This window comes from Eulemur rufifrons, chromosome 20 (genome assembly GCF_041146395.1).
Source record: "Eulemur rufifrons isolate Redbay chromosome 20, OSU_ERuf_1, whole genome shotgun sequence".
NCBI classification, from domain to species: domain Eukaryota; kingdom Metazoa; phylum Chordata; class Mammalia; order Primates; family Lemuridae; genus Eulemur; species Eulemur rufifrons.
This window is the reverse complement of record NC_091002.1, coordinates 38,549,734-38,564,544: the sequence shown is the minus strand read 5'-3', so window position 1 is coordinate 38,564,544 and position 14,811 is coordinate 38,549,734. Positions and strand designations below refer to the sequence as shown.

The following is a 14,811-nucleotide window of genomic DNA, read 5'->3' as shown; positions in this document are numbered from 1 at the left end:
CTCACTACTCAAACGGCGGTGCACCAGCAGGAAATGTGGGTGGGGGCCCATGGGCTGCGATTCCCCAGGAACTTTCGGTTTCTGCAGTGTTGACTGGCCCTCTGTCTGGGACAGCCTCCTGGGGCAAGTAAGGCTATTGCACCGGCCCTTAAAAATAGTCACATCCAAGGTTGGAAAAAAATACACACACATATTCTTTCTCTGTATGAACCGAAGCAAATCCTGCCTCCACAAAGGCTACATATTTCATGGGCTCAAAATTCCCTTTGAAACAAGAATGAAATCTGTATATTGTGCAGACATAAACCCTGTGTCACAGCAGAGGGTGGCCCTTGTGTTTAAAGCTCTGTGAAAACTTGAAGTGCTGAATAAACCATTGTGTACTTGTCTTTCAGTTTTCTGTAAAGCACATTTGAGATTTTAAGAAGGTGTTTAGTTATGGTTTGATGGGTGAGTCTATCATGGAAGTGGCTTTCATACCTTTTATGCCAAATGCTGAAGAAAATGCTAGATAAAATGCTAAAAAAACCAGCCTGGAAGCTCACATATAGGTATATTATATAATGAAATATATGTACACTTTATATTGATTCATATATACTTCAAATGTATGTATTTAAGTATATATTTGTACTTATATGTACTTATATATTTATAGTTATATACATATATATTTATATGTAATATATACTTATATACACATCCAAATACACAAATATATACTTATGTCAAATCATATATAAAGTACATACATATGCTTTATATGTATGTACATACATTAATATATTTCAAAATGAAACTTTAATGGATATTGATTAAATTAGGCTTGCCTGCTTGCTGTTTGGTTCATGTGAACAAACAGTTATTTAAATAAAAGTTTAAAAATCAGTCCCATGTCTAATTCAACTGATCATAATTATTAGGTCATTAAATATGAAGTGTCCGATTTTGAATCCAAAGTTTAGTTTATTATATCTCAAACAAGAAGCAGTACAATTAATCAAAGTGTGTGCCTAAACTATCAACACAGTTTTGCCATCTTAATGGTAGCTTGCTTATGCCAGCAGCGAAGAAGCCTGGAGAGCGAGTGGCAATAAAATTGCGAAAGGCATTTTCCACAGCTTGTTGAGAATTGAATAGTTTTCCTTGCAAGAAGTGGTCCAAAGCCTGGAAGAAGTGGTAGTCAGTTGGTGCAAGGTTTGGTGAATACAGTGGATGACAGAGAGTTTCCATGTCCAGTTTCGGTACTGTGAGCAGCGTTGTTTGTGCAACATGTAGTTGAGCATTGTCTTGCAAGAGGATTGGCCTGTTTCTATTGACCAATCTCGGCTGCTTAATTGCAAGTGTCCTCATCATTTTGTCCAATTGGTTGCGTAGACATCCGCTGTGATCAATTGATCGAGTTTCATGAATCTGTGGTGGGTAATATAAGCACTGGACCACCAAACAGACAGCATTTGTTTTTTTTTTTGAGGAACATTCAGTTTTGGATTGTGTTTAGGCACTGCATTTTTATTCAACCATTGTGCCAAACACTTGTGATTATTAAAAAGAATCCATTTTTAATCACACGTAACAATATGGTATAGAAATGGCTCACCTTTATGTTGTGACAATAAAGAAAGGCAAGCCTCGAGATGATTTCTTTTCTGATACTTGTTTAATTCATGTGGAACCATCTATCCAGCTTCTTTACCTTGCTGCTTTGTTTCAAATGGTCCAATATCATTGGAATAGTAACGTCAAACCTTGCTGTAGGTTGAGATGGATTCGCTTCCCCTATAGCTTTTAGCTCATCATTATCCACCTTGGTCTCAGGTCACCCACATGGCTCGTTTTCAAGATTAAAATCACCAGAATGGAACTTCTCAAACCACCGATGTACTGTGCATTCATTCATTAGCCACATCGTTCCCAAACACTTTGTTGATATTTCGAGCTGCCTGCCCTGCATTGGTTCCATGATGGAATTCATATTTGAAAATAACACAAATTTTTGACTTACCCATTGTTTCACAAAAATTGCTCTAAAAAATTTGAAAGATAATCACAAGCCAAAATGTGTGTTTGAAAGAATAAGGATGTACCTTCACAATAAAAACAACAACAACAACAAATGAACCAACCAAACGACAATGACAAAAAAAACCCCAAGAAATGTCAAAGTGAAATGTCAGAGATATCAACTGTCAAACTTAGTACTTAAGGAAATCGGACATTCCATACTTAACAACCTGATATATTATTATTTAATAATCAGCCCTGACAAAATCTCCCAAAGTGCTTTCCCAAATGTGCACAATGAGAAAGTGGCTGGGCCAGGTCTGCAACCAATGCTTTATGACTGGACCACCTCACTACCCTACCTGAAGGTGATAAACCCATCCCTGCCCTAAAAATGCTCATTAAAGGCTGGAGGACAAATGCGAGTGAACTGATTTGAACAAAGACAAGACATTGAATAATGCTCCTGTATCCTTAATTTTGGCCTTTAAGTGGGGGAAATGAATGTCATGGGCTCTCCAGAGGAACATGTGGGAAGAAACATTTCATTGCTAAATTAGGCAACACTAATTAACAGTAAGCAATGAATGGAGGCTTCTTAATAATTGATCATGACATCATGTCTCTTCACAGTCCTGGGTCTTTCAATCTGGACTTGTCTTGTGACTTGCTTTGGACAAAAGAATGTGGCAGAAGTGATGAGTTTAGGCCTCAAGAGACCTTGCAGCTTCTTCCTTTTCTTCTGAAGCCCTGCCCAGGTGCCATGTGAACAAGCCCAGGCTAACCTATTGGGTGATGTGTTTCATTTTGCATTTTTCTCATTAGCAAGGCAATCTTTTCATATGTTCATTGGATCACGTTTTTCTCCTCTGTGAATTGCCTGTTGATAACCTTGGTCCATTTTTTTTTCCCTATTGAGGTGTTTATCTTTTTTTTTCTTCGATTGGTAGCTATTCTTTTATAAATTTTGGATATTAGTTCTTTTTTTCATAAAATTTGTTGCAATATCTTCTACTCTGGCTTGCTTGTCTTCCAGCTTTGTTCATTGTGACTTTTGTTGAACAGAAGTGTTTAATTTTAATGTAGTTAGGTTTATCAATCTTTTCCTTTTCTTTGTGTTTTAGTATCTTGTTTGAGAAATCCATCTTCTTATCCATGAACTAAGTATGCCACCCTATTAATTCAGGACTTCTTTATGTGTTTACCTAAAGTTTGATAATTTTCTCCTTGGTGATCTCACACATTTTCTTAGATTTACAATTATTTGATTGGCTATGAGATATAGCATAGTGTTGAATGAAAGATGACAGGCAGCTCCCTCATCATGTTCCAGACTTAGAGAATACTATCAAAGTTCTACCTTTCACAATAATGTTTGCTGTAGGTTTTTGATAAACAGACAGTGTTGTCTTCAATTCGATAATTAGCTCTTCAACTGCATCCAGGCTAGATTTTACTCCATTTATTGAGATTTTATTCCACAGGCTCTGTTTTTCAATTGCAATAAGTTCTTCCTTCTATTCAAAGTTTCTTTCTTTCTTTCCTTTTCTTTTGCCAATGTTTCTCCCATCATTTGTTTTTCTTTTTAAATGAATGTTATCCGTGTATTTATCACTCTGAGCAAACTAAGAATAACTTAAAAGTCTTTTTAAAGACTGCTTCATAAAATAAATTTCATCTGGTATAAATTAATATCCTCATTTTTAATTTTGGTGGGTGCATTTTCTTCAGATATTTTGGAATTTTAGATTTCAGGCTAATTTTGAGATATAATCCCCCTGCCTCCCTGTCTTTCTCTCTTTTCCTTTGGGCTCCTTTCCTGGCTACTGGTCCTGTGGTTGCACCAATTGACTCCTTAGTTCTGTTTCCCACAGCCAGGTCTTATAATGGACTCACAGAGATATGGAGAGAAGACAGATCACTGTGAAGTTTGGCCAGGTTCATCTTATTTGAGGCTATATTTGTCTTCCAGTTTCCAGTCTCCCTAGGTCTACAGATTCTTAGAAAACCAATTCCCATGCCGACCAGTTGCTGTCTTTCCAGCCAGATGTTTGGGGAAAGAAGCTCCAATGTTAGATGTACTAGAGCTGAAATGCAGAGACTCTCCAGCTAGTTGGGCATCCACATTTGCTGGTTTATGTCCAATGAGCTCTGCAGGGTGAGACGTAGGGGTTTCAAGAGCCTACTGGTTAGAATAGGTGAGAGGCAAATATGTTAGACAGAATAGGTTAGAATAGAGGTGAGAAGGTGCAAAGATGCTTCTGGGGAAATCCCTGGGTCTGCCAGCAAGTACCTAGTGCTCTCTGGAGAAGTGAGGAGGCTCTCCATCTTCCTGGGGTCAGGTGCTAAGCATTTCAGTTTTCCTAACAGATCAACCTGGTCTCGTGCATACAAGGTATCTTTGGATATAACTTCTCTTTCAATCAGCAATGCAGAAACACAGGCACTAGACTCCTGCCAGAAAGTTTAACTTTGAACTGACTGTTACCTAGTTTCTGTCAAAAGTTCAGATGACAGAGTGGCTGTCTGAGCAAGATGAGTGAGTGGCTGGGTCATCTACTTATTCCTTTGGCATAAATTCTCCTACTTTTCTATCCATTAATAGTTGGAGAATCATTGAATTAGCTCCTGTAGAAATCACTTTACCGAATTTCACCATTATATATGCTTCTGTTTGGAGAGTGCCTGCCATGTGCCATGCTCTGTACCAAGTACTGGGTAAACCTGTCTGTAACCCCCAACACAAACTTTCAAGGTGAGAGCTTTAGTCCTATTTTATAGATAGGGAGACTGACTCAGCGATCACTCATTCCAAACCAAGCAATTATTATGATATAACCACATTTGTCCACCATAATCTGTTGTATTTTTCTCTTTTAAGAAAATCATTATTGCCAACGGAGGACTGTGAATCTCTCAGTATGGCATGCACACCATTAGCTTCCAAAGTAGAAATGATTATACCAACATATAGGTATTTCTTTTACAATCTTTATAATTTTCTCCATAACCCCTAAATCTATATTATCTCTATTTCTTTTAGCTGAAGGGAACATTTAAATAACGAAGACTTTACTAATCCAGGTAGGGGACTAGAAGAAAAAAAAGAAAAACCCTGCAGTATTTCCCCAATGGCTCAGAATAGCTAACAAATTGAACTCTGTTGGATTTCACTGTGCTCTGGTTTGGATGTGGAAAGGATTAGTTACAAGCAGCAACCTTTGAGCTAATACCGACTTACGAAGTAGTCTTGAAGTGCACATGAAAAAAAAAGTGAGATTACGTCTTTGAAAGCAGTTTGAATTTTATTATCCAGGAGGCCATTTTAGAATTGGTCCATAAAGACATAAGGGAAAGATGTTCATCTATTCCAGAACCATTAACTGTCACCAGGGTAAGGTATCGGTATACATCAGTGTGAAAATAGCCAACCAGAGAGGGCCATTTTTCTCACATGTTCTTCTGTGTCCTGTTGTGCAGAGCTCTTCAGAATGAAATATGATTTTTAATCAGAATAAAAAGTTAATCACTGAAAATTTTTCTTATTTGAAGGTTTAACTAATGCTATCAATCAAATTAGCTCACATAGAGATACATGTCCTTCAGCATCCATTTATTCTTCTTCCTTCCCCCTGTTTTGGTTGCTTGAGTAATAAATGTCTTCTCTCTTCCTGAATTTATAGTAAACTTTTTGCAGCCAGGAATTGCATCTAATCCAGAATCTCTTACTCTTTAGGGCTTAATAGATAGAGCACGCTGCATCCTCTGATGCTTCATAAACATTGTCGATGGCAGGGATGACATTTCAGTGGCGAATGGCTGTCAAAGAAATGCTATGCAAGAGGGATTTTTATGGACAACAGCACAGTAATGGAATACAGATCTGCAATGCATCGCCAAACATTGACCTAAAACTGAGCAAGGCTACAAGATTATTGACAAAACGTAGGCTGCAAACCTTGTGAGCAGTGGGCAGCTCGAAAATGGACAGATGTCAAGGCCACTCAACATCTTGGCATAGCTGAAAAGGTTTGCCACCCATCCATCAACCAGCCAATCAATACTTATTGAGTGCCAGCAAGAAAAACATGTAATGCTAGATCCTGATACCACCCATCAAAATAATTATATCTGTTTTGTACATTATGCTCATTAAATGTGTATTACGTTCTATCTTTTTACATTTTGAGCTATTATTATTATTTTGTTTGGCCAAATGTATTTTTCTGATTGCAAACCAGGAGAAAATTATAATCCTTTTGCAAATTTCTCAACTGTGTTTCAGATATATCCCTGGAGCTTGGATACTGCATGTAATTATTAAATGATTCGCAATGGAATAAATACACTTGCTCTGTTTAAAAAGGAACAATCCTACAAAATCAGTCAAGCACAGGGCAAGACATTCTAATATACATAGTCTCTAAAAGCAGTCCTGCATGTGTATGAAGTTTGTTTTCACAAAGCATCCTTGGTTTGGAGTTTTAAATGTGTTCTTAAAGAAATGTACCCTTGAAGGAAAATAATAATGCAGAGGATATGAGATGATGGAAAACTCAGAAGAGATATGTTGCTGTTGAACTCGGTTTCCCAACCAAGGGGAACATTTTACTTGCTTGACTATCCCTTCTAGTGCATTTCACTTTCTACTTGCCACAGCAGTGAGAATCCTGTGATCGGGAGCCGCTGTCTTTTCCTGTGCAGCAATTGCTCCTGCATTCTAACTAGCCTTTGTAGCAGGCTGTGTGGCTGGAATAGTCAATAGCAACAAGCCCGTTGTTGGTCTGCTTCGGTCAGCCCTTTATTAGAGTTTTGGTGCATGCTGAAATGAGCATTTCTCAAAAGCCCCAGTCTGTGGAACAGAGATGAGGCATTGGATTTAGTGCCCATGTTCAGGAGAGAACCCTAAAGGATCGGGGGCGTGCCTGTGTGTCTGCACAGCCGGCGAGAGGCTCACGATGGATCAGCAGAAGACCCTGCGCCAGCAAAGGGCAAGTGCTGGGCTCCGGGATCTTGGAGCTTCGGGGTAGCGACACTCCCTGAATGCAATGGGAGGTGATTCTCATCTCTGCCCCCTGCCCAGTTTCTGATCCACCCACAAAATCTATTTTTCTTCTTTCTCCTGGCAACCTGTCGAAAACTTTCAAGTTCCACCTCTCCCATGATTGCTTCTTAGAATGCTGCCCCCTGCACCAGTCTCTAACCTCCAGACTGATATCCACGCCACCTCCTGAACAAATCCTGCACCTCCCTCCCTCCCCCTCTTTGCCCAAATTGTACTTTTGCTCTGGAATATACTAAATACTTTCTCCCTACCCCTAACTCTATCTATTACCTTCAATCGAATCCTAGACCAATGAACTCCTCAATGGCATCAAATCCTGTCTCCACCACATATTAACTGTGTAACTTTGCACAGGTTACTTAACCTCTCTGTGTTTCAGTTTTCAAAATGGGGAAGATAATGGTAATACCTATTTCAGAGAGTTGTTATGAGAATTAATTGAATTAATACCTGCTAAGCACTTAGAACAGTGCCTTAGAGATAGTAACTGCTGGACGTGCATTAGCTCTCCTTGTCGTGTTATTGCAGCCTTGGCTACATTTTGCATTGTACCTGGGCATCTATTGTCTCCTCACATGGCACTGCAACTCCTCAGAAGCTTGCACACCAAAATGAGAAATTCTGTGATAGCAAACTAAAGTCCCAGTTCTGCTTATTGCCTCTTTTTATACCCTATGCTTTAAAAATGTGCCTCTTGTTATAAAAAATATCAAAGACAAAAATAGACTCTATCTATGTACCTGTTGCCCAGCTTTACCAATGACAAACTCATGACTAATGTCATTGTCTCTACACCCCAACCCATACTCCTCTCTCCTACCTCAAGCCATAGTAATCCTGATGAAGATACCTGGCATAATATCATTTCATCTTTTAATGACTTTTAAAAAGGGACTTTTAAATAAAAATATCCTAACCCTCATGGAAAAGACACTTCATTCACATTCTCCTTATGCCAAGCAGGAATCATCTCCAGGAAGGTGCCGACCTTTGGGACCAAAGATTCTCCCAGTGCTGTGGGCTTGAGCTTTGACCCCCCCCATCCTCCCATAATCATCTACAATCATAGTTATGTTTTGAGCGGCCATGATTTTAGTGGTGGCATCATCTGATCTTTGTAAGAACAAGCCATGGTGGGTGAGGATCTTTGAAAATGACTTGATAATTGGGAAAAACCCATTTACTGGTCAAAGTGGACCCTCTATCTTGAGTCATTGGCTCCCTAAGACACAGGGATCATGCTTGCCTGAGTCACTGTCACTGTGTCTCGGGTAATTGGACACTTGGGAATTCTTAGTACTGACAATGACGAATTTTATTACCCTCAGCACTAATTAGTACTAATTGGAGGTTTTTAGCCAGTTTAAAATTGTACTTTTCAGAACAAGTTTGCAAATGAAATATTTAAGAGAGAAGACATTTCCTTAGTGTTTTTTGTTTGTTTGTTTGTTTTTTTAGGAGTATTTTTAACAGCACATCACTCAGGAAGATTTGATTAGGGGAGAGATTGTGTTTGGGTTCAGAAAATGAGGTTGGACGAAAGCCATTCTGTTTGTTATATTTTTGTGTCTGGATCATTCCAACAAAGATTAATTTAGTATCTGCTAGCTACAGAAAGATAGCAAGTAGCTGGTACCCATGTTGCTACTGCCCTTTCCAATATTCATGCAGATAGTTGGTAATCAATCGTGCTATCCCCATGGCTCTTCTTAGAGTGTTCCAGATGCCATTGCCAATTATGTCTAGACCCTGGCTTAGTGACATTTATTTGGTAACTTCACATCCTTAGGTCTGAAAGTGGTTTATTTGCTATGTGTATGCTAGGACCTAGGGCTAGATGTCATGGGAGTAAGAGACACTTTGTTCCAAAAGTTCTTGGACCTTTTTTTTCCCAATACATTCTCACTCGCCAAACAGACACTTCCAAGCACTGCATGATAATTTTCAGGCTGCAGATATGTTGATAGAGAATGAATTGTGCTACTGGACATCAGAAATGATCTTTTAAAAATGTTACAAATTTGAATTCTATTTTCTTTCTTTTTCTTTTCTGCATTTTCACTTGAAACCTGTGTACCTTGTTTCCATCCCTAACATTGTCAGGTCAACTTGCTAACGATAGAGACCACTGAGGATCTGGTTCTGGCCACTCACTGGACATCATGCTTCTTGTATAAAATAATAAAAATGATACTTATAAAAGAATGGTTCAAATGTGGATTTAGAAACAATTTGAAGCATGGGTCTAATCTTGGCTTTGACTTGAATCTTAACTGTTTGACCAAAGAAGCCATGTAACTTTTCTGTGCCTATTTCCTTATCACTAAACTGAAAACAATGACATTTGTTTTATCTACTACTTAGGTTGCCATGAGAAGTAAAAGAAATGGATAAAGTGTTCTACACATAATATATTTTTATAGCATTAATTGAAGTTCATTTATTTTTATGAACTTCACTCCAGGACATTAATAGTAGGGAAGTACTAGGTTTAAAAATTATAGTATTCTTTCATTGAGCAAGCCACACATCTTTGTTTCTTGATATTTCTCATATGCAATCAACAATGTAAGCAAGATGCTTACTTGAAGAAAAAGACCACATTTACATATTTAGTAGTGAAACAGGCTAAAGAAAATTATACCTTTGGATGGACCATTTGGGTAATTTTACAAGGTGGGACATTTATCCCAAGCAATACTTCCAATTTCTGCCAATCACACTCTTCTGTTGAAAGGGACCACATGAGCTGTTATGAGGTTATAGCAGAAACACTTTTCAAAAACATACAGACACAGACCCATGGGGCAAAAATATTCTGCCCAATAGTTTCAACAGATTTAGCAAAATCAGCATGTTTTAAATCACCTTGTAGTGGGTTGAGAAAAGACTTCTTATTGCTATTTTCTTCTATCTTGAATAGATTACAGTGGCAAATAATTTCTAGTTCAACAAAACAAAAGAGTCGAAAGATAATTCTAGAGGAAGATTGAAATATTAAAAATTCCACAAATTTATAGAGAATGTAGCCACTAGGAAGAGAAAAACCACGATATAATTTAGTGAAGCATAGGGATTATTTTGCTGGTGATATTCAAGCCTTAGACAAACCAAAGCCAAATTAAACCCCAAAGCCTGGGGTTTAAGCCTGGGGTTGAAGTCAAAGATGCCTGGGCAGGCTCGGTTTACCTGTTAAACCAGTCGTCTGTGTACCGAGGGTAAGGATAAGGGTCATTGCTGCTGAAGTCGTAACTTGCTTCTGCGTTCTGAAAAACACAAGGTACCTTGTTAGGTCAATAAAGCCAGAGGCACAGTGAAGAGAAAACACTGTGAGACTGTTTTACATTTATAGTCTTTCCCTGGAGTGTTGTGCTAATGTTCTGTGCTGAACCAGCCCTTGCAAAACTGTGGCAGAGCTGAAGTGTGTCCTTGGAGCCTTCCATCCTCCCCTGATACCTTTTGCCAGGCTTCCAGGTGAGGTGGATAGGAAATTGACATGAGTGGTCACTGTGGGGCCCTCATAGGGGCCCCGAGGGCTGCCTCTTGCTTCTGAGCTATGTTCTTGGAGTGGAGTGGGGGCATGTGGGCATAGCCAACCTCAGAGAGGTCCAGGACTCAGCCCACGACAGGGGCGTGGAGTCGCAGATCAGGGTGCCTCTGTGAGGCATCTTAGCTACGGGCTCCGGTGGCCCCAGCGCAGAGCAGGGCCTGGCAGAATGTTCCGTGGGAAGCTGAGGTTGGTGAGGACTGGCCTTGGGAACCAGCTGGTCTAGAAAGTTCTGGTGGTCAGGACGGTGAGGATCCAGGGCTCGGGCAGAATCCATGGTAACTGAGGGCAATGGGAACAGGGTGGCCGCAGAAGCCAGTGTGGACAGATGATGAAAAATGAGCCCAGGATGACTTTCTCCCTCTCTGTAGTGCTGTGTTAGTCCTTTGGAGCTTGAGTCCTTTGGAGCAGTTCTGGAGACAGGGAGGGTGGGGGCAAAACCTAAGTTGACCAAGACCAAGTTTCTATCATCAGGGAAAAATTAGACTGGCAGGTGGAAATTAAGTTCAATTAGAGAAAATGGGGGAACCTTTGTGCTCAATTGCCCGAGTTTCTGGTTTCATAGACATTCGGCTCTGGCTTATCTTTCTGGTGCACAGTAACCCCCCACCCCCTAGGGTGGTGGGGTTCATAGGGGTAGCTAGGGAGTTCTAAGAGCCCGGCTTATAGCTGAGAACTCACAGAATTCTGTGACCACTTTTATAACAAGAAGAAAGGTCATGTATTATCTAGGGTCAAATTTGCATCCGAATGTTGAAATGGATGATAACTTAGGAACCCCAACTATTTTGTTGTCTTTACCATTAATTTGATGACTAATGCTTAATTCCTTGGGTAACAGTCTACACTGAGCATTAAGGAAGGCAAACAGTTGTTATTCTTGTTTGGCTGTATGTTTTCTGGCTAAAAATCAAATGGTTTCTAGCAAGAAAGAATAATGAGCAATATTTTGCAAGGGTTCTGTTTATGCTTTTATAGCCAAGCCGAATTATATATTGATTTGAATTACCATGTTCTCTCCCATAAAATTATTTGTGTACAGGAATAAGTTAAACTGGCCTTGAATTATACCAGATTTTCTATAAGAGCCATTGACATGGACATTTGCGGAGAAAGTGGTGTTTTGGTAAATTTAATGTTCTGTTCATCCTTGGCTAAACCAGATGCTTGTTTTGTTTGGATTTCTCTAACTTCTTTCTAAAGTGCATTAGTCTATTTTCTTGCTTTAGAAAATACTAGCTGTTTTAGTGAAAATAATTTAATGTTTGATGATTCAGCATCAGGATGATTCAGAGTCATCATTAAGAACTTGAATTATCATTGTACCATCTCGCAGAAAGTGAGAAGATTGGGCTGAATCCAAACTGACCTCAGGGCTTCCCTGGAAGTCATTTCTGGAAGAAACTTCTGATAATGGCTCATTTTCTTTTATAAAAGCTTAGTTCAGAGGGGAATAAAAACCCTACCTCTGGTATTTAATAATTCCAAGGCTTAATTTCTAAATATTTTAATGTGTAGTCAGAAAGGAAGACTAGATTTGCTCTAAGCTAGAAAGTTTAATAATTAAAAGCTGGGCATTGTTTGCACTGTGTACTCTTCAAACAGATGGACTGCATTGCATACTATGCTAAGAAGGGACAGGTGACTTACTCATTTTCATGAAAATCTCTGGCTTGTTATATCTGAGGTGCTGTACTTGTGGGACCATCAAAGGCACAGGCCGACAAATGGCACACTTCGGGTGGGGCTGAGATATCGTGAAGGCTGGTGGGGACAGGTGGGAGTTCCTGAACCCAGTGGTACCTGTGTCCATTGCTTTCACATCTACGGAGAAGCTTCTGAAGCCCCTGACACTGAACTCGGCTCTGGCCCTACCATCTACACTCCCCAGTCTGGAATTTAATGCCTCAGTGATGAGTGAGCCCCGCTTGCTGAGCTGCCCAAGACAACTGTGTCTGCAGGTACCAGCTTGGTGAAGGGAAAGGAAGAGAGGCATGCCAGTCGGATAAACCTGGTTTGAAACCAGGCTGTTTTTGGCCTTGGGAATTTTCTCATTTTTTGGAAACTGTAGTATCCTCATCTTTAAAATGCAGATGGTAAAACTGTTACTACTTGGTTGCTGAGGGGGTAAAATGAGAGAAGATACAAACTGGCAGGCACATCGCCCAACTCAGTGTGGACATTCTCTCATCTCTGATGTCTCTTGTATTGTCCTTCTGTTTCTTACATCACCTCTGGCAAAGGTCACAAAATATGGCTCACAGGCTAAATCTGGCCCATTGCCTGTTTTTGTCAATAAAGTTTTATTGGAACACAGCCACATCCATATGTTTACCAACTGGGTAATGGCTGCTTTTGCACTATGTAGCAGAGCTAAGCAGTTGTGATAGGGGCCTGCAAAACCTAAGGTATTTATTATTTGGTCTTTTATTGGAAAGAGGTTGTACATCCTTGACCGATGTCCTAGTCCTCTGGGGCTCCCAGGCTGTGATTGACCTCCTACACTGTAGCATCTCACCCGCTCTGAGACATACCTGTCCTGTGTCCCATTCTCCTTAGGTGAGCTGCAGCTGCTAAAAAGGAATCTGACATAAACTAGTCTGATACATTGTTAGGAGCTTGAAGCTAACCCCTCCCATGTCTCATGCCAATCAAAGATGGGTTATCAAGCAAGTTATCATGGTCAGAAACTGGGGCTCAGCCCACCAGGACACTGATGGAGGCTGCAGAGAACATTTCGCTGTGATGGTGAGGAAGTACTGCCATTGTTCCCACCACCCCACTGCCCACCACCGGTTGAAGGTGCTCCTAGGGGCTACCATTCCTCTAGCTCTTCTGTTTTTCCAACTATAAGTATCCTGCTTATTCCCATGGTCAGAACATTGCTCTCGGCAGAAAAAGGCAGGTATTTATAGTAAGTCACCCTAGGCATGCAAAGGTAATCACACAGGTGATATGGGTGTACATGGTGTCTGCTCAACTCACTCATCTTTCATTTTTAAAAGTGATCCTGTGTCAGCATTCTGACAATACTGGACTCTCCTAATAGGCTAACGTATTACATTTCTTATGGCATCCACTGATGTGATTGAACAGATATTTATAGAGCACTGAAGGGCAAACTCTGGTCTGATTACAACATTGTGAAAATGGTTTCTGTAATCAGGGCTGTCATGGACAGTTGTGCAGGTTGTGCCTTGCACAAGGATATTTGCCCAAGGGGAGCAACTAGGGGCTGCACCAAGCCATGTGCCCTGGGATGGGGCTTTAAAAAATAATTGGTCAGCTCAGAGGGGCTGCCTTTTTTTCATTTGTCTGCCTGGAAGGGGGCACCTTTACTAATTTGTTTACCCAGAGGGAGAGTGCTCTTTTGCAATTCACCCACCAGTAGGGGGCGTCATTTTCAATTTCACACAAATGCGCTACGTAGGGACTAACATGTCTGTGAGCCCCTGATAGGAAATAGATCTAGTTATAGTCATATACAAGCCCAGACCATAAAGAAATTGTACCACAGAAGACAAGATGTTTTCTGTGAAACATCAAATAATACAAGGCTTAAATAACAATCTCAAACAATAGGAGTTTATGATGATGAGTATAGCTTGGCGTATGATTAACTGCCAATGTAATTCCACAGCTGTATGAACTCAGAACAAGCAACTACATCGTATTTGTCCCTTTATTCTGCTTTGCTACTTTCCTTGAAGGCATTTAACCAAATAACCCAGCTAGGAGCTGTGTAACAGTATTAGCTGAAATTGCACTGTGCTCATGGACTAATGAAAGAGAAATGAGCTTCCCCAGATAGACTTTCGAACTGCAACCATATTGCCCTGGAAACTGAGCAGCAAAATAGCCCAGCCCATTAGAGCCTAAAGAATTTTGCTATTGTGCCTACTTGCATCTAATATGGTCATGGCTGAGTGTTCCCAACTGTGCCTATTTTGATTTTCCTCAAATGATTCTCCCACATGCACTGGTTTAACGATAATGTTCAGCTCACTTTTGACTGAAACCGACATTAAAGGGATTTATGTCTATATTAAGTCTGGCTGTAAAACTTAATGAAATTTAACATTTCTCCAGAACTCAAAAAATTAAAAAAAAAATGCATCGTCAGAAATTTGTTTGAAATCTTTCTTCTGTACTCCTAAGGTTTCCAGGGTCATGTCTTTTTCCAGTGACACAGCGT

General features: G+C 40.0%; 1 protein-coding gene across 3 annotated transcripts in view; it reads right to left on the bottom strand.

Annotated features, from left to right (window-relative positions):
* PCSK2 (proprotein convertase subtilisin/kexin type 2) overlaps nt 1-14,811 on the bottom strand; it is a 191,608-nt gene that overhangs the window by 36,905 nt on the left and 139,892 nt on the right. For all 3 annotated transcript variants that reach the window (XM_069495994.1, XM_069495993.1, XM_069495995.1), the window contains one exon: nt 10,259-10,335. In XM_069495994.1, coding sequence (XP_069352095.1) covers nt 10,259-10,335 — 77 coding nt within the window. The remainder of the gene's footprint in view (nt 1-10,258; nt 10,336-14,811) is intronic.